The sequence below is a fragment of the Sus scrofa genome, chromosome 5, assembly GCF_000003025.6.
Source record: "Sus scrofa isolate TJ Tabasco breed Duroc chromosome 5, Sscrofa11.1, whole genome shotgun sequence".
Taxonomy (NCBI): Eukaryota; Metazoa; Chordata; class Mammalia; order Artiodactyla; family Suidae; genus Sus; species Sus scrofa.
The window spans coordinates 100,308,785-100,330,016 of NC_010447.5; the positions used below are offsets into that span (position 1 = coordinate 100,308,785).

At 40.4% G+C, this 21,232-nt stretch overlaps 1 protein-coding gene across 3 annotated transcripts in view; it reads right to left on the minus strand.

The window, feature by feature from the left end:
• Nucleotides 1-21,232, minus strand: part of ACSS3 (acyl-CoA synthetase short-chain family member 3) — a 156,975-nt gene that overhangs the window by 36,530 nt on the left and 99,213 nt on the right. For all 3 annotated transcript variants that reach the window (XM_003481763.4, XM_021093056.1, XM_021093057.1), the window contains exons 9-10: nt 17,042-17,145; nt 2,342-2,437 (exon numbers count right to left, since the gene is read on the minus strand). In XM_003481763.4, the coding sequence (XP_003481811.2) occupies nt 2,342-2,437; nt 17,042-17,145 (200 nt within the window). The remainder of the gene's footprint in view (nt 1-2,341; nt 2,438-17,041; nt 17,146-21,232) is intronic.

A 21,232-nucleotide genomic window follows, 5' to 3' on the forward strand; every position in this document is an offset into this window, starting at 1 on the left:
CCTTTTCTGATACAAGGCTTAATATCCACTTATTAGCCTTAAAGGTCAATATAACCTTCCCAAATGCTACCCCAATGTTTTCTGCGCTACAATGCTAGAATCCTGAAAGAATTTAGGAGACCAAAGTCTGTATTCACATGCAGTAGCCTGTAGAACAAACCAGAAATGAGGACACAGCATCAGGTTTTACGCTTTACTCTATTCTTTCTGGGGCTTCATCTATCCAGGTTATTCCACTGAAAGAAGCTTTGAGAAAAGAAGAGCAATAGCCCTAGAAAAAAAATTAATCACTCCCATCTTTGTGTTTCCAGAGCATTTTGTTTTAAAATTCTATTCTGACAATTATTAGCAGTGCAGATATCTGTCTCCCACTGGACTGTGAGTTCATTAAGGTTGGAGGCCATGATAATTCATCGTTTTTCCCCCAAATCCCAGGACAGTGGCTAACCTACCATGTGCCTCTGAACACGTTCTAGTCTTATTACCCCTTCAATTTCCCTATCGGAAAAGTGGAAATAATTCCCTTCTCATCGTGTTGTACAATAATTACTTGAAAAAAAAAAAAAGTACAGTGACAACCTTGCATGAGGTACTCAGTGAATAATGAGAAATTGTCACATTACGCCGAATGCTTTCCACACAAAAATGGTCTTCTTTCCTTTCCCTAAAGGATATGGCTTTTTTATTTTAATGTTAAATGTCACCTTATACTTCTGAATCTCTGAATAGCCACAAAACAAATAACAATCATGAGTCATAAAGTCACTATTTCCTTGGCTATAAATACTTTGGTTCCAGGGTTTAAGCTGTGCCGTCTGTAAGCCAATGGCTTTCCGACACTGAGAAACGTCTGTACTGAAATTCCACGAGGCTTCAAAGCTTTAACTCTTTCTTACAACTGGTATAAAAATGATCCTGAAATACTTAAAGGGAAATGCATTTAACATCTCCCACAGTCATCAGCCCCTAAAAATGGCTCCGCACAAAAGCAATTTTTCCGACAAAAGGAGTAGAGATGACAGAACAACGGTTCAAAGGGAGGATTTCACTAAAGCTGGGTTCACCCTTCCATACCTAGAGAAGTCACTGACTTCATAGAACGTCTATTTTTGCCCTTAAAAAAAGTGTCTTTTTCCAAATCTGTCTGGTAGGCTAAACTAAATGAGCCTTAACCAGCCACTGTCCTAGAAGGAATACAATATTCTCATGTTAGAGAAACAAAAGATAAATCTCTCATTTTTGATTTTCTGTTACATGCAAATGTGAACTATAGGCGGGAATCACATTCTCTCCTCCAATGCTGGCTTTTCAGCTAAACGGTGGGACCTTCCGCATATAACGTAACTTCTGTACCTCATTTTCCTCGTCTGTAAAATGAATGTGTGTGTCTAAATAATGCCAGTCCCTCTAGCTTCTCTGAACTATTTCTCATGCTACTAGCTAAGACTTAGTTCAGTCTTTCTACAAGCAGGCACTGAGTTAATGCCTCATTGTGTTCCATCACAACACAGCAACCCTGGGAAGCATACAGAATTCTTACTCCTATTTACAAATAAGGAACGAGAAAGTTTGACTTGTATAAAAACATAGAGCTTACTTACACTAGTCCCCTGCATAAGATTGAACAACTAGGGAGTGAAATCCAGGGGAAATTATTGAACTATTATAATTACTAGCAATCACGTGAAAACAAATACGGACAAGATATTGCATCTCATTGCTACATCCTGCCACCATGGGTGAAATTATTTTTCTCTTGAGAGTCCTTACTCTCTATATTCATTTTGTAGCCAACGAGATTCAAAAGCTTTATCATCACTCCTAAATCAAAAGATAGCATATATAATGGGGAGAAATAAAAAACCAGCTTCTGTAAAAGAAATGAACCATATAAAACACCATGGTGTTCACTGTCGTGCATCTGTGCTACCTCAGGAAAGTTATTTAGTCTTTCTGCACACCAACCAACGCATCTCTAGAAGGAGAAGGGTATCTCGAATTAAATAGACGTCAGCATGAATTGAAATAATGTGTGCAAACTACGTGTCATCAAGTCTGAATTCCATCCGTGTTAATCTCACATCCACATACGTAGCCTGTCTTCCACTGCGACAGTCATTTAGGCCACGTCCTTGGACGCCTACACTCTTCCATCTGAACAGACTGGCTTAGAGCAAACGTTATCACAAAAAAGGGGTACACTTGAATACAAGGTATTCACTCAATCGAATATTCATTCAACACCTAGCATGTTTCAAGCAAGGTGATTCACACGAAACACAGGAAAAAACACCAAATTTACTAACACGACACATTTCAAGTAATCGGGGTCATTTCTCACCGTTGTATCCTGGAACACTTTTTCCTGCTTGCCCTGGAGGAGGCGTTTTGGAGTTACCTAATCCAATGCAGGATGCTGTAATTGGGGATCCAGTCTCTGGAGAAATAAATACGATTCATCATTTCATGTTTCAACTCGAGATCACGACCGTTCTTCGGGGCCTGCACTGCCCCTTGCCCTCCGCAGAATTTCACCGCACAAGGAACAGATAAACAGTGCAAATGTACTATTCAAAAAGAAACAATTTCAGTAATTTAGATGATATTGCCATGTTTAAAACTTAAGGACACAAATTTAGAATAATACACGTAGTAATGGTTCTTTTAAAGAAAAGAAAGGCCTCTCTCGTGTTCTCAGTTGTAGATCAGCAGGCCTGAAGAGTGGAGAATCATGTGACTGAGAATTTTACAAGCCACGTTCAAGTTAAAAACTCTCTAGGAAAGATGTTTTCTTTTAACTCACCTCATGTTACTTGATCAGGGTAAAGAACAAAGACAGGCAAGCTATTTGTTATTTACGGCTTCCTCTCTGGAACAGGTAACACAAATTTTTTTAAAATATATGAACAGTATCATACTCTCATGTTTTAAGAACTACATTTGCCTAGAGACTTGGCTTCTACCATTGGATTTCTTAATACTTTATCAAATTGCTCTTAATCTGTTGCTCCTGGATTTCTGAAGGCCCAAAACCTAGAAGAAAGCTCCTTAGGCTATGCTGATTATTTCCTCAAGGCCAGAGACTTAACCACAATTAGCCTGCATCGATTAACAAAAACGTTAAATACGTCTTCTCCGTCTCAAGTCATAAAAGTCAGATAACCATAAATTATGAAAGTGATGCATTTTTTGGTAAAAAAAAATACATTTGTTATTACTGGCAAATACAAGTTTGGAGTTACCAGAATTTTTTTTTTTTTTTTTTTAGCTGCACCTGCAGCATATGGAAGTTCCCGTGCCAGGGACAGAATCAGAGCTGCAGCTAAGATCTACACCATAGCAACGCCAAATCCTTAACCCACTGAGCTGGGCTGGGGATCAAACCTGTGCCACCATGGACACAATGCAGGATCCTTAACCTACCTGCCACAGTGGGAACTCCAACAGAAGATTTTAAATATGAGATTTGTATCTGTGGAGCAGCAGGATAAGAAGGTACTGATAGAAAACTGTTTCAGAACCACTGGCTTAATATTACATACATAAAGGCACACCGCCACACTCAAGGAATTAATTGCCAGGCCAATCAGATCCAGAGTAATCCAAAATATTCAAAACATCTGTCTTTCTAAGGACTCAGAATATATTTCTTCCACTCTGGTCTCCACCATAACTTATCGCATATTTATATCACTTTAGAATGATGGGAAGGATTTATGACTGTTCTCTACATTCCAGAGCAGTTCCGCTTATTATTCACAGGTCATGGATGGTGGCTCAGCTGGCATCCATGACAGAAGAGGGACTCCTAGACATTAAAACAACAGTTTCTAAGTCCCAGTCCAGTGCTTAAGGTCCAAAGCAGATGGTCACCTCTGAGGAGCAGCAGCAAGTCATCCGAACAGATGATGCTCCTGTTTAACAAAGAACGATCAGATATTTTCCTATCACGACAGAAAAGGTAGAAGGTCATTCACGACAGGGCATTCTATCAGCCACGAGCTTTCTCCCTGCAGCGCCATCAAAGCCTGGAAGAAATCCACAGGTTTGGGAGTTTCACGGCATTTTTCCCTTTGCTTTTTGGAAAATGTCTAAGTCCTTCCTCATCTCAGCTGCCCTTCAAAACCGGAAGGAGAGACAAGAGCAGTGATGACGACAGGAAATAACCCTGGAGAGTGAGGTGCCTGAAAGAAGGTCTCAGACAGAATAAGGTGACAATAACGGAAGCTGCCAGGACACACCAGGGAGGGCGTTTTCCCCTTCAAGATGCTGCTGTCCTCCCTCCCTCCCTGGGGAGAAGCAGCTGCTGAAGTCAACCTGCTATTTTTAACCTCTATCTTGTCAAGATTCATTGACCAGAAGGGACACTCTCATCTGAAGTTCAAACCCTCCGCATTTCTTAACACAAAAGGCCTCTCAACAATGCGGCATCAGATGGTTCTAGAATCTACGAGTGTACTTTCCGGTGGCTCTAATACCTTTCAATGGTTCTCGTATCTGCTGCTTAAAAGAAAAACAGCGAAAAACCCACCACCACAAAACTCGAACTGCACCTTGCTTCATCTTGCCTTGGTACGGAGTCTTCTTTTTAATTTTTTTATTGAAATATAGTTGATTCACGATGTTCTGTTCGTTTCACATGTCCAGCAGAGTGATTCAGTTGTACTTATTTTTTATGTTCTCTTCCATTAGAGGTTATTACAAGATACCGAGCATAGTTTCCTATGCTATATAGTAGGTTCTTGTTGGTTGTCTATTTTACATAGAGTTGTGTATAGGGTTTAACCCCAGACCCATGGTTTGCCACACCCACCTTTGGTAACCATAAGTTTGTTTTCTGTGTCTGTGAGCTTACTCGTGTTTTGCTAAAAAAAAGTTCATTTGTATCATGTTTTTAGAATCCACACCTAAGTGCTATCATGTGATATGTGTCTTTCTCTGTCTGGCTTACTTCACTCAGCACGACAATCTCTAGGTTCATCCATGTCCTTGCACACGGCATTATCTCATTCTTTTTATGGCTGAGTAATATTCCGTTGTATACGGATGCTTATAAAAGATGTTGGCACCCCTGTTCTTATTATACGACTGGGAGGAGGGGAAGTTAGAATGGCACCCGGTCTCAAATGAAGACACAAGAAAGCGAAGCGCTGTCATTACACATTGCCTAAATGACCTGTACCTGCTTCCTGAGATTCTTAAGTACCTTTGCATAGTGATTACCTATTTATAATCTTCCAGCCTTCGGCTCTTTAGTTACAGTTTATAACTGTAAGACAGCTCTGGATAGCGTATTCGTCTATACGATTATCTTGACTGAATTTTAAGGGCCGTGAAAAGGCTGGTCCATTCAGTTACTCAGCGTCACGAATAAACGTTTATACTTTGACCATTAGTAATGTGAGCATCTCGTTGACTCGATTTTGATATTCATTTGGGGGATTAAAAAAGAACTGATGGTAGCAACATGCTAAGGACACAGTCAGAAAAAAATCATAATTCCTCGGACTCCATAGTAAGTAGCCGCAGTTAGGACAAAAGTGGAATGAGAGAGACTGTCACAGTTTCTCTCTTTATACCTCTGAACATCCTGAGACCCGAGAACAGATCCACCTGTGCTGAACGCACACAGATGCGTATTCAGATGTTTACACACACACACACACTGCACGGCCACCTTGGCTCTCCAGTGGGTCCATGTGCCCAACAGGCCTCTGGTTAGAGAAAGCCCCCAGGAATGCCGCAGTGCTTAATCAAACTCCAAAGGACTCCAGAGACCCATTTCAAAGATGTTCTAAAAATATTCACTTCACACTGCCCAGGCTATAATTAACTGGCTAGCAGTCATCTCAGCAGACAGGAAATCCAGATGTCACGTTCTGACTGGGAAATAACTGCAATGAATAAAGCAGAACGTTTTCTTTGAAGAAGAGAACTGGACGTCTCATTTGGAGAAATCGTGACAAAGACGTCCTACCTTAGAAAGACATTGCTCAGCACTTCACCAGAAAAATTTCCTTAGATAAGAGAGAACCAGGTAGAAGATGGAAAGAAATTGGAGGCTGTGAAGGATGTTACCTTGGTATGTTTATATTCCCACGTATTATAAGATAGTACAGACACTTAACTCTTTTTTTACTAACTTATTGCATTAGTGAGCAACGCATGAGCAACCTAATGAATTTTCCTTAAAATTTCTAACTTTAAAGGAAGAAAAGGAAAGCGATTATGCCTGGGTTTTTTTTTCAAATGTGAATTATGCCATGTACCATGTGCTAAATGCTTTTTGTTTATATAACTGCATTTAATCCAACAATAAGCCAATAGGGAAAAAAATAAATATTATTTTTGGGGGTGAAAAATACTGAGGCCTAACATAGAGAATTTAAACCATCAACCCTGGTGTGCATAATTCCTTCAGAGGAGAAGAATGGTGTAGACAAGGGTGCCACCCATGAGGTTATCATGTAGAATACAGCGGATCCGAAGGAAATAAAACACACCCAGACTGCATCCCTTGTGACCTGGGACAAGCCCAGTCTCTCATACTTGCAAGTGGAAGCAACAGTGATACATATCACTTATGAGCAAATATTTGTTGAGCAGCTATTATGTGCTAGATGCTGTCATGAGAGCTAGGGCTAAAGCAATAAATGAAAGGAATAATTCCTGCCCTCACAGATCTCACATTTTAACTGGGAAACAACATACAAAAGTACAACAGCATGCTCAAGAGTAACAACCACTCAGAAAATAAAGAAAAGAGAGAGGAAATGAGATGTAATGAGAAAGGGTTGCAATGCAAAGTTGTGTGGCCATAAAAATCCTCCCTGAGAAGAGCCCTTTGAGTAAATATCGGAAAGAAGGGAGGACGTGTGCCGCATACATATCCAGGAATGAAGAAGCTAGGAGAAAGTGACCGCACATGCAAAGGTCCTGAGGTAGGTTTATTCCTGGAGTATCTGAGGAACAGTGAGGCGGCCAATGTGACTGAAGCAGAACAAATGAGAAAAGTATTTGTAGGAGATGAGGTTGGAGAGGCAGTGAGGAGACGAACACGTCAGGCTACTTCAAAGCCCTCGGAAGACCTTCAGTTTTTAGCTCGAGGGATGTTGCAAACTAGTGAGGGCTTCTGAACAAAGAGATTAATGAATCACAATGCAAAGGGAATTTACTTAGATTTTTGAGCATCAGAGTTTCCACTGCGGCTCAGTGGTAATGAACACAACTAGTAACCCTGAGGACTCAGGTTTGATCCCTGGCCCAACTCCGTGGACTACGAATCTGGTTGCCATGAGCTGTGGTGTAGGCTGCAGGCATGGCTCAGATCCTGTATTGCTGAGGCTGTGGCGGAGGCCAGCGGCTACAGCTGTGATTGGACCCCAGCCTGGGAACTTCCATGTGCCATGGGCGTGGCCCCCAAAAAAAGACAAAAAAAAAAAAATGTGAGCACCATTCACGTTCCATGATCAGGTTTATTTTATTTGGGATTTTGAGAGACACGTGGGAGAAAATGACGGCCAGGCAGACCCTATTTTAGAATGGGTGCTTAACAATAGGGTCCTGTGGCTTCCTGGACATCAGGAGCCAATTCACCTGAGAATTCACCAGCCTGACAGACAGACTGGAGCCCAGTGTTGATTATATTACTGAATAAAAGTCTGCATGTGGTAGATGGGAGACAGACTGTCCATGCAAACAAAAGGCAGTCATTATGTCATGTAAGTGACAATGTGCCTATAAATCGATACAGTACTTCTGAAAGGCGATTCGGCAGTTCTTATAAAAAAGCCTTAAAGATGGCAATTCTTATGAAAACTCTTGAAGGTTGTGTATAGACTTTAATTGTTGTTGCAGTTGAAGGGATATATACAAGGAGATATCTGTAAAAGCTCACAAATATTATGCATCAAAGATGTTTATCACAGTATTATTTATATTACAGTTTAAAAGGATGTCCAAAAAACAGGAATGATTCCATATTAAGGAGTAAAGCAAAGCCATGCAAACACCACAGAAGGGAGTTCCCGCTGGGGCACAGTGGAAACATCCAGTGAGTATCCATGAGAATGCAGGTTCAATCCCTGGCCTCGCACAGTGGGTCAGGGGCTGGGTGTTGCCATGAACTGTGGTACAGGTTGCAGACGTGGCTCAGATATCACATTGCTGTGACTGTGGCGTGGGCCAGCAGCTACAGCTCCGATTCGACCCCTAGCCTGGGAGTTTCCATGTGCTGCCAGTGAGACCCTAAAAAGCAAAAAGAAACAAACTAATGAAAAAAAGCAAATCAACACCATAGAAAAATGTCCAGTGCTAGGAAATATTTCTCACAAAATATTGTTTAGATAAAAGTAAAACAAAATGCACAGTGGGATTTAATTTTTAGTTAATAATAAACATTGGGCAAAAATACATCTTGGGAAGATACGTATCAAAATATCAACAGAAGTTCTAGACACCATTTCTGAATGGTGAGCGAAGGGAATATTACAATGAAGAGTTCAAAGGCTACATCCACAACCTTGAAAGCCCTCCAAGGTGGTGGATTAAAGGTGGCACCAGCTGTTTGATACTCCTTCAACTAAGAGGTGGGTTCTATGTCCACTCTACTTGAATTTGGGTTGCCTTTTTATTATTACTCCATGAATTTATTACATGTATAGTTGTACAATGATCACCACAATCCAAGCTTATAGGATTTGCCTTTTGATGCCTGTGAGTTACAGAAAAGAGTGGAAGTGATGCTTTGTCAGTGTCCAGGCACAGGCCTTAAGAAACTCTGAACACTGTCTCAGGAACTGACGAATGTCCAGGTAAGATGGTCCACCCTCCGAGCCCTCCAAGCTAGAAACACCACCGGCAACGGCATCCAGACAAGAGTCCTGGCCGAGTCCCGCCTTGTAGCCAGACCCAGGCATGAGCCTGAAACCATCGTGGATCCTTCAGACCAACTGCTTCGCCGCACATCACTGCCTGAGTTGTCTCAGTCAACAGGACTTGGAGCCTAAGATCCCCAGCAAGTGATCTCTGTTCACGACTATAAAATCATGAGATGTGGTTGTTTGAAGCCACTGGGTTTTGGAATATTGTTCTTTACAGCCAGAGACAGATACTCAAAACACTTACCACGGGGCCAGACACAGTCCACTCCCTGCCATTTCTCTCAGGAAAGGTCCACTGAGGGGTACATATATCCTTACATAATTTTAGGCTCTGGTTCCCATTATTAAGGTCAGGGTTCTTAAAATGGAGGAAGCAAATGACACAATGCAATCCCAGAATGAACCAGGGAGCAAGAGAAACAGGGGACTCGAGGCAGGGGAAAACAACGTTACTGCTTTAATTCTGTTAACAATCTTTTCTTAATTCCAAGAAGGATATTCAAAGGTCAGCCTTTCCATAAATATTTACTGAATGCATGACTTTTGGGAAAAGGGGAAGTGTTAAGTATGAAAAGATACACTCAACAGAAAAGGCAGCATATGCAAAGTTGAGAAATTAGACCGCCAAGGGACTGAATGCTGTTTATTTAGCAGAGCAAAGCTTGGAAGTGGTGGCTGGCCTAAGAGCAGTAATAAGGACCAAAATGAGAGCGGTTAGCAGAGACCGATCATGAAGTGTTTTCCATGCCATATTAAGTAATCTGAATATGATGCTGGGAATGTCAGGGGACTCGGGCTTGTGGCAGAGGCAACTGTTCAGAACTGTGTTTTATAAAAACCTCTGGAGTTGCAAAATGGAGCCCTAAACTGAGGACCCCAACCCAGGGAAAGAAATCCGTTCAGTGCGGGGGACCTGACGCTGCACATGAGACCAAGTTGGAGTTATACTCCGAATCAAAAGGGTTTGCTAACTGTCTGGATGTGGGGACAGGGCAAGAGGGAGAAATCCAGGACAACCCCCAGGGTTTTGGCTCACAGATGAAAGACACACAGAAAGAAGAGGAGCTGTGAGTAAGGGTTACAAGGAAGAACAGGATGGCAGGTTCGGTTCCATAAATAAGAGCTCTTACTGTGTCGGGAAATCTGCCAGTGTGCTCCCACTGTGGTTCCAGAAACACGACATTTAAGCGATAGGGATTTAGACGTTGGTGGCCCATGCAGAGAGCTAAAGTCCTGGAAAGAAATCAATTCAGTGGCCCAGCCATATTAATCACAGCCTCATGATGGGCACAGAAGCAATTTGTAAAGAAACCATTCTCTACGTCCCTAAATCTATGCTGTGAGCTATAGATAACTTGAATGGTGGTAGCGGAAAGAAAGCAGAAACAGTGAGATGTACGCCAGTGAAAGAAAATCAATTTAATCTCAGTGTTCACGGGATGGTATGATTACAATTTAAAATACTTCATTCAAAGCAGCCGAACTTTTGGTACTAGAAGCAGAGGAGGAATTCGAGCTGTGGGACTGGTCTTATCCTATTCTCTTACCAGCACACTGCTTCTAACCTTAGAGAAATTCATCAATAACCTGCAGTGGAATTAGATAAGAAACGCTGAATTAATAAAGGCGCAACATGTATGAAGAAAAGGGCTCTGATCAACACAGAAGAGAGAGAGGACTGGTTCCAACCTTAACGAGCTAGTTGACTCCGAGAAATTGAATTCTCTTATGATTACTATTTCCAGTTACAAATTGAGCTCTCAGGTTCTAAGTTCTCTTGACTGTGGACTATCTACAGACCAGGATGCTAAAGATGATCTCTATATTCAAGAAGGGTTATTCGTGGAAAGGAATGGAACGGAAAGGAAAGGAAAAGCATTTATTGAGTGCTACTATAGGCCAGGAACTTGCTGTACTGTCCATGCACGTTTCACTTCCTTGCAAGCTTTCTACAAGCCTCTGAGAAATGCACGTGCACTAGATTAAGGATGTGCCAGTAGCCACAACATAGCTAAACCAGGATTTAACAGTCTTATTGGGTTTGGCGTCATTTTTTACTACTCGCATTGCTTTTTCAAGGAGAATAGTCAACCGTTGTTTTCCAGTCTGAACTGACAGCAAAAGAGGAATTGGGAACCACTATTTCATGGGGTCAATGGGCGGACAGTGCAGAGAATTACATACAACAGGGGAAAATCAAATTTCCAGACAATAAGGTTTGTCAAGGGAGGGTCTAGGAACTCTTTTTTTTTCTTCTTGTAATGATCTACAAAAACATGACATTTTCACCTTTCTAGAGTGACTTAAATATGATTCTTGTCAAGGGCAGGAGAATTAGAATGGATGATATTTCAAAGACCAAATCTACTTTATATTATTAATCAATTTCTTAGTATTTAGTCTCTTATCAAAATATTACCACTGATATAATAATGAGCACAAATATAGATTCTAAAAAGCAATTATACACATCTGAACTACTTCCCGTACAGTAATCATATTTGGAAAAAAAAAAAAAAAAAAACCACCTTGGTATTCTTCCCACATGCTAACGCTGCAAAGATGAAAATGTCTGATTCAATGCCAGCTGCTTGACTTGGGGTATTCACTTTCAGATGGGTTAACAATTTGTAAACAGTCATTCATTTCAAAAAGAGAAAGCCTTATCAAGCCCGGCTAACATTTGACAACAGATTATTCCTTCCACAAACCAAATTCATGAAATTTACCTTTAAGCTCCTGCTCCTCAAATTTTCAATAAAAACTACCCACTTTAAACTAATGAAGACTTGCTCTCAATGAGAAAGAAGTGCTTCTGTTGCCAGGCAACAAAGACGCCACCAAGACTTCCTTTCCTCTCTCACCGATGAATGCCATCCGCATCACAAGAGGAACCCTGCGGAGATGACACTGTGTCCAGGTAACTCTTTTCCCAATCACAACCTCTCTCGCCAAACTGTCTAACATTTCTTTCCCATGAATTATAAAAAGAGAAGAATTTACTTGACCTTTCTGTTGGGAAGAACAAAAAAGCCTCTGACAGCAGGGATTCATTCATATGACTAAAGACTCTGCATTCTACTATTTGAATTCAAGCAGCATCCTGAGAATCCAGTTCGTGGAGCAATGGCACTGCCACTGCCGCTTCAGTCCAACCCAGGCCTCTGAGTTCCACGGTGTATTCTGAAGTCAAGTTCAACCCCTGTCTTTGAAAATGCAGGCCTGTACTTTCACCAGATTCTACCAGCACAGCCCAAACGTGATCCAGGAACTTCCCCATGTTGTTGGGGTGGCCAAAACAAACAACAACCACAGAATTCTAGGCTAACAGATCTTCTCCAGATACACCGAAAGATAAGGACTGCATGTGGTCAGCCTAAGCAATTTTTGCGGCTAAAAACTCTTGTCCCAGTTGTCTATCCTCAGGAAGTACATCCTGCCAAACAGGGCAAAAATAAGGATTATCAGGTCAAGTAGCCTTGACACATTTTAATAATACGGTATTAGGGCTGTGTGCCTTCAGAATCAATGATTTTGATTTAAGAACCAGCATGATTGAAGTTTATTGGAGCCTGTGGGTCCACTTTAATAAATCCAGAATTATCAGATTCCTCCTCAAAGGAGGAGGATTTAGGCTATATATAGAATACTGCTACTTCAGAACTGAAAATTGCAATTAAAACTGCAGCAGTTCAATCAAGCAGGGAGAGGAATACTGTGCTTACTCCTAGATATAAGAACTCAGCAAAGATGGCTCAAGGCAGATAAAGTAAGATCAATAACTTCAAGTGCCACCAATGTCTCAAACCATCAGGAGGCTACCATTTTCTCATTGAAATTCCTCCTTTAGGGATTTGGAAAGTCTATGAAGAATTTCACTCCTCCGTTAAAGTTATGGAAACCAAACACACAACAAAATCACCCAAGGCTACTGAAGCCGGTGGTCCGTACCTCATTTCCATTACTTATCACTCCTGGGGCAACATCTGAAACATTTCAAGAGAAGCTCTGCATCTGCGGATAGGAACCACACAGATTTATTCTGCCAGGAGGTGGAAAGAATCATGCATCCTTTTGATCAAAAAGCTGTCCCTTATGAAAACTACTGTGGAGTCTGAGCCCCCTGACTTTGCTGTCATTATCTTTATTTAACTGACAGATAGCACGTAAAAGCGTAAGGTGTTTATACTTAGAATTAAATGACGTTAGGAAGCAGGATGCCAAGCTTTTCTGTTATAATCATTTCTAAACCAATACCACTGCTTATAGTAAACAGGAGAGCGAGAAAGAGGGAAGGGCAAAGAAAGGAGAGGAAGGGAAAAAGCAAAGTGGAAACTTCCAAAGGAAGAAGGTCTGCTATTCTACTGTGGGTTTCAGTACTTAGTTTCCCAATTTTATTTTTTTTTTTTTTGTACTAGGTAATTCACTCATAAGGAAAACATATAAATCAGAAAAGTAAAATGCTTACGAAGGACACCATGACAGTTCTTTCTTTGCGCTGTCTGCTTTCTGGAAAAGCTCATCTTCATGCGGAAAACGATCTCTAACAGCCCAGTGTTTCATCTGGTGACTGTACAACGGAGGACAATGAACTTCTGGCGTGTTTTGCGCGTGATCATGTCCTAAGGGGAAACTTATCATTCCCGTGATTTCCCCTTTTAAAATTATGACTATATTATAGCACCTCTGTTTCTCAGTCAATCATCCTATGGAGAAGTTACAGTGAAGATAAAGCATCTTGGTAAATGACAATTCATCTATTACCCAGAATTAGGCGTCAAAGAGATACAACGCTCCTAAACTAAACTTAGCCAGACCCATTTCCTTCATGAGTGATTCAATGTTTCTATTACTACAATCGAAAACGAGGGTTTCATGCTTCAGGGGTGCTGATGATTCTTTATCAAAACGCCCCTAACAAGGAGCTGATCTGTTCTTGCATTTTCCACAGATTAGTTCTTAAATTAGAGTATCAGGTACTACTGAAATCGCACATCGAAGAGTGTTAATATTAATGCATTAAAAGAGGAGGTCAGTCAGGAGAAATCTGCTGTTGCCAGTACACATTTCACTGGGGTAACAAAAGACCAAGGTAATATAAATGGATGACGGCGAGCATCTTCTCATAACCTAAGTCACAGGAACTAATCACTCTGCACATACATTTTAGTCACTTCGCGTCTCCCTTACTAATTCCAAATTATACATCACAGTTTCTTACCAGCTCATTTGTGCACCTACGCTTCCGTAATCAGGGAGCAAATTCATAAATCATGCACTGCGCAGAAGGCGGCTCATAAAAATGTGTGACTGTATAAAATGGTATCAATTTCTAAATCAATATGTAAGAGTGACTCTGCAGAAAACCTGAAATTCTAAATAAAGGAAATATTCATGTGGGCAAAGACGAACTTTCCCTCAAAAGTTTTCAGGTTTTTAGGGACAGAGCTCTCGGGAAGCACACCACCATCGATTTGATTCGTAAAATAGTAAGGAATACACAAACATGCTTGAACAGCAAATTTTTCTTACTTTTTCTGAAAGTTAATAATATCCATAAGGTACTTGCCTTTTTTCCCATTATAAAGGGGAACCGTTGGAAATATGAAATGTCATTGTAAATGTTTATATTTATAGACATATTATAAATAATCATTTTGTGATCATTTACCACAACATACCACTTTGAAAATAGTGAACTGATCTCCTCCTGCAAATGAATCAAGACTCTGACTAAATTTTCTGTTAGTAGTAGAGAGATTTATACCACCGAGGATGAATTTCTTTCATAAAGCACCAAACCACTAGCATATCTAGCTAGTGAGCTACCTACCTACCTACCCATACATATAACATAGATATCATATCTATACATACACACATAGACATACATGTGTGTGTGTGTATATGCATATACATATGTATACATACACACACACACATGTATTTTGTACTTTAGTTGGGCTCCATATCAAATGCTGTATAATTAAATGTGGGGGCGACCATCAGTCGCTATTAATAGAAATCCACTGTGTCTTCCACAGTAATGAGCATCCATACAAAGGCGACACTGACATCATGAGGCTGTTAATTCCCCCTGAACAACACATTACAGGACAACTGCAAATTCGCATGGAACTACGTACTCACCAGAGACCTCAAATGCTTGTTTCTCAGGCTTCGGTGAGCTTTTCTGTAAGCCTGGATGCATTAACTACATACATCTGCACAAGTTATTATGTGCAAAGATATCGATGAGAAGAAGTAAATGAATCATCATTTTATGTATTAATGTATTGCTTTCCTTCTACAAGCTTTCGCAGTCGCCCTTAGGGGAGTGGGGAGGGAACAAGACTTCCACGAGCATTTGTATAAGGCCACGGCTCTGTTAGAAACAACCTTCCATTTTGACCAGCAAAGGAAACCCAGCTTGGAAAACCATCTAGAAGGCGATGAAGCATTTTCCTCTTTATGCTCAAGAAAATAACTGTTAGAACTTTCCTGAAGAACGGGGGGGGGGGGGGGGGTGCATCAATTCTATAATTCGTGACTTGTTTTTATGTATTTTACATACGGCATTGCTCTTTCTCCAAATTCAGTCTTACCTTTTTAATTTATCAAATAGTCACAAACCTGAATGGAGCTAAGAACTTTCTCCCTTAGCAAATCAGAGAACACAAACTCTCTTACTGATTCTCATCTTGTTTTAGGCATATGTATTCTGTTCTGATGATTCATTTTTTATTTCATGTTAGAAAGAATACAGAAAACAAGTTTTTCGCAAAAGAGAAATATCCACAAACATAAGAAGTATAATTTATCAGAAAGAATCAAAGAGTTCTAAGTGAGGAAACACTGAACTTCAGTTTTAGTCACTCATTTGATCTCCTAGAGCTAATCATTTTTAAAATCAACCTAATTTTGGCTAGGAAACTTTATTAACTGTTTTCATCCAAATTGGACACCCTGCCTCAACTGAAATTCTGAAAACACTAATATACATGTATTAATTAGCTGAACTAAGTAGGATTATTGAACTGAAATATGTACATAGAAAGGCTACAAGACTATCCTAACTTCAGCTACCTTCAGCAGGCCAACGGGAAAAGCTGAGACGATCACCACGAGACTCGGGGACGAGGAAACTGCGTTCCAGATGGACTGCTCACCTTCACAAGTGAGCATCATCAGACACAGCAGCACAAAGGCTGTTTTAAATTTGTACCAAAGTGTTATTCTATGCACTGAACGTGACAAGTTGTTTCCTGAGGATCATTTAGTGGAAGAAAAAACAGAAGGATTAAGTAGAAAAATACATCATATATATAAGTATTTGGGGGGGAAAATACATTTCTCTGTGTTGCGTGTTAGTCAGAAGCATTTGATTTTTATTGAACATAGAAGGGAGCCAGAGAACTACAGGAAATCCTACCAGAGAAGCAGTCCTTGAAACACACACACACACACCCCCTCTTGGAGCAGTGTGCGGGGTGTACAGGAAGAGCGCGAGGGCGGAGGTAAGGGAGGACAGTGTCAATCAGGGCAGATACAATGTGGCGGCTGCAGCCCAAAGGCAAGGGAGAGCGAAAGGTGGGATGAGGCCAACAGACACTTCCAGGAAATCTGAGACTCAGTAACTCGCTGGATGAACAAAACAAAGAAGAGGGGCAGCAAAAGAAGTCTCCAGGGCTTGAGAGCCAGGGACAAGAGAATGGTAGCATCGATGTCATTTAAGAATTTTTTTTTTTTTTTTTGGTCTTTTTGTCTTTTCTAGGGCCATGCCCATGGCATGTGGAGGTTCCCGGCTAGGGGTCTAATCAGAGCTATAGCCACTGGCCTAAGCCACAGCCACAGCCACAGCCAGGCGGGATCCAAGCTGCATCTGTGACCTACACCACAGCTCACAGCAACACCGGATCCGTAACCCACTGAGCAAGGCCAGGGATCGAACCTGCAACCTCATGGTTCCTAGTCAGATTTATTAACTCCAAGAAGACTTTTTAACAGAAGGATATCAAAGAATTGGCTATTTCCACTGAAACCAGAACCACCTGCGTTCTGAGTTTGTGCCTGCTGGTCCTAATTCAGGATTTCCTCCAATCCCTGCAGTGTTTCTGAGCATTTCTGCATAGTTATGTGCATGTTCGTAAAATGCTCACCAGTTTGCCACCAGTGGTCTAGGACGGGGACTCGGAAGACCTTTTTGGACCACTCCAGGGTCTCCACGTCACATCGTTCTCCAGCCACAAATAATGTTTTGAACCTGAAGATTAGAGGGAGAGTGAATTCAAGTTATCCCTTGAAAATCCATTAAAATAATTTCATCTACCATCCTTCCAACAGTGTGCATCTAACCACATTAGCGCTGTCAGAGGAAACCAGTCATATTACCAGCATATCACAGGGCAGGATGGGAGGCATCATTTGTTTTGACCCAAACATAACTAAATGCATATCACAGCATTAGAGAGAAACGTGTCACAAGTATAATTCTCAGCTATAGCTTCTCAGTTTTGAGAAGAGCAAATGAGTTCATCTTTGTAATATACCTGTCATACTCATCTAATAATCAAACATTTAAAAATCTTTTTCCTCCTTGACATTATCTCTGCTAATTTTAGCTCCAGATTTGATTGCTGTATTCTGCTTAAGTCTATACACAAAGATACACTCTCAAGTATTAGCTAAGGCAATAAATATGCTTACAAGTATGATTCATTTACTCCTTCTCCTGAGTTACTCTGGTAAAGATTACTCCGATTTCAACAAGTATTTCCCCGATTCCAAGGCCATACAAAGGAAAGATGGGTGATTAAGAAAAGGAAAGGTCACTGTGGGCTTCCAGGTAAAAAAGGCTCCTATCAAAAGGAAGACACAAGGAGTTCCCATTGTGGCTCAGTGGGTTCAGAACCCAGTGCTGTCTCTGTAAGGATGCAGGTTCGGTCCCTGGCCTCGCTCTGTGGGTTAAGGATCTGGCGTGGCTGCAAGCTGTGGTGTAGGTCGCAGGTGTGGTCTCAGTGTGAGCCCTAACCCGAGAACTTCCATATGCCACAGGTGTGGCAGGGGTGAGGGGGTGGAGCAGGGAGAAGAAGGCATCAGGCACCCTTAACAAGAAATGAAGACTCTTTGGCAGGGAGCACCATCCCACAGAATAGCAAGGATGAAACAGACAAAAGAGAAGTGGGATGACACTCCTGGTGGTTCATCAAGAGAATGTCCAGTTTCCTTCCATTCTCAAGGCCCTTGTGGCCTCGCTGTCCAAACAAAGAATGTGTGTATGAAGAATCCATCATCATCACAACAAAACCAAGCGAGACCTGCCTACCCGTCCGAAACAAGGCAACAAACACAGCCACCGAAGATCTCTTACCATCATTCCCTGAACTGATTTCATGACGATGTCTCGAAGATTCAAATATTCTCACTCTAGCTTGCATCTCCTGTCTCTGCTATAAACATGCATGTCATTCTGCCACTGTCTGTGTCTCGCCCATTTCCCACAGTGGACTGTGTGCTCCTTAGAATCATTCATCTTTTAAACCTCAATACCAACCAAAATACCTGGGGTTCTTAGCTAAACATTAAACAGACTACACGTCTATCTGCAATTCAACATAAAATTTATGTTATCAAATGTGTATTCATCTATAACTTGCTTGAAATTAAAATCTGGATGATCAATTACCACCTCATTGAACAGAGATATCATAGCAGGATGAAATAAATATTAACAGATTAAGTTATTAAAAGTAGGTTAAAGTGTAACAAAGATTGGTGCAAACTTCTGAAGTTTAAAATGAGGTTGATACATCTAAAGTTTTAGATACTATGTAAAAACGAGACAAAATAAAAATATTAACTCCATATTGTTGATAATCCTATGACTAAAAAAATATGAACTTTTTTAATTGTAGTGAAGTAAAATTGATTTACAATGTGGTATTAATTTCTGCTACACAGCAAAGTGACTGAATTTTATATATACATATATATATATATATATTCTTTTCCAGAAGGGTCTGTCACAGGATATTGCATATAGTTCCCTGTGCTATTCAGTAGGTCCTTGTTGTTTATACATCTTATAATAATTGTTTGCATTTGCTAATCCCAACCTCCCAATCTTTCCCTCCCCCCACTCCCTCCCTGTCAACCACCATCTATAAAAATACGAATATATTTTAATTGGATCTTATTTAAACAATTAGCTTCTAGATATTTTTAAGCTTTCTTGATTAAGAATATCATGCATTTCTAGGGTAACTAATGATGCCATCTGGGGAGGCAGGCCTGGGCCTGCTCATGAGGGGCTCGTGGAGTTTTCTAAGGAATCTGGATTTCATCATGAAGGCAGTGAGAAGTGAAGAAAAGCCAATTCAAGATATTTTTAAGCAGGACAGCAGCACAGGGAGACTTCTGCTTCAGGGAAGAGGCCCTGGCAGAAGTGGGGAGGATGGAAGGAAGGGGGCAGAAGCCAGGGCGCCCGGCTTTATGCGGCTGTTGCCATCATGGAGAAGTAGTGAGACCCAAACCCACACAGCCCCAGGAAAAAACGTGGACGTGCAGATGGGGGGCTATCCAGGAGGTCTGAGCAACAGGACTTATGACCACCTGACAATTCCCATGTCCTTGAAAAGTCTTTTACAAATATGTTGTATGTCACTGGAAGAAGAAAGCCCAAACTCTCAAATATCTAATCATAAAGAAAAGTCAAAATCAAGAAAACATGCTTAGGAAGAAAACACTGGTACCTGTGACAAACTGCAGAGGCAGAAAAGGGAGTTCCCGTCATGGCGCAGTGGAAACGAATCCGACTAGGAACCATGAGGCTGCGGGTTCGACCCATGGCCTCGCTCAGCAGGTCAAGGATCTGACGTTGCCATGAGCTGTGGTGTAGGTGCAGACGTGGCTCAAATCTGGCATTGCTGTGGCTCCTGCACAGGCCGGCAGCTACAGCTCCAATTCAACCCCTCGTCTGCGAACCTCCATATGCTGCGGGTGTAGCCCTAAAAAGACAAAAAAAAAAAAAAAAAAAAAAAAAAAAAAAAAAAGCTGTAAAGACTAAATAAAAATGTTCATCACTCATTGTTTTTGCTCTGTCTCAAACGATACTTAACAACTTTTAATAGTCTGTAATTGATACATGGTTCACAATTTAAATTAACTTTAAAATATTGTATTGCTGTTATCTAAAATATCATATTGTCACAGGCACTTTGAAGAAAATAAACAATACAAATATGCATATGTACATTTTTGTTGTATTTTTGCCACGTGTGACTTCAAGGGGTCCCAAACATGGTTTTCTTACGGATCAACAGAGGAGCTGTTCTTTGCATTCACTGGAGGTGGAATCATTTTCTATAGCATATTGTAAATTTCTACCTCCTTTCACTATGACAGTACACATACGATAGAATTTATTGGTCCCCAATATTTTTAAGAGCAGAAGTAAATTTCCAGTAGCCTGCTGTCTAAAGAAAATATTGTGCACTCATGTCATTTGTATTAAAATGTATAAAATCATAGGTTTGGCTAATTCCAACAGTACAGGCAAAGAGCAACCAAAAGGAAGTGTTTTATAAATATCAGAGGCTACTTTCCCATCATCTGTCAAGCCAGAGATTACTTCAAAGAGCTTAGATGGTGCAAATAGTCTTTAGTTTATATATGAAACTGAAGATCTAGAATTTCAAAAGAATTAACATATGATGTAAAATATTGTTAATTAAAAAGTACACACAATAGAAAAAATTTTTTCTACAATCAAGGGACAACTAATAACTTGATACTACCAGCAATTCTAAAATTTTAATTAATTTTTTGTCTTTTTTCTTCCAGCTATGTAAACTTCAATCTATTTAATTAAATGATTACAACCATGCATTAGCACTGATGTCTTATTTAAGATATATTTCATCATATCTTTCAACTTTGTATTTATTATTATGGTTCCGAATTACAATCTACTGCCTTTTTTCTTACATTTTAATTACCAATCTTCATAATGGTACAAATAAGCAAAACAGAATGCCCAATAGCCAATAAATAGTAAAAGCAGTATCTGCTCTCTCTCCAAGTCAGAAAAATCTCTTCCTTTTCCATTAAAATCACTTTATAATTTACCAAAAGCAGAGAAAAATTTTGAGCTCATTGGTGATTTAGAAAAACATTCAGTAGTACAGATGATTCCTTTTCCTTAAATACACTAGAAGCTATCAATTTTTGTATTAAAATTCCTAAAACTTACCCCAAATTATTATTTTTATCAGTTAACAGACTTCAAAATATATGACATTAATGAATATAAACATATTATAAACAAAGATAAAATACAGGAATAAGACATG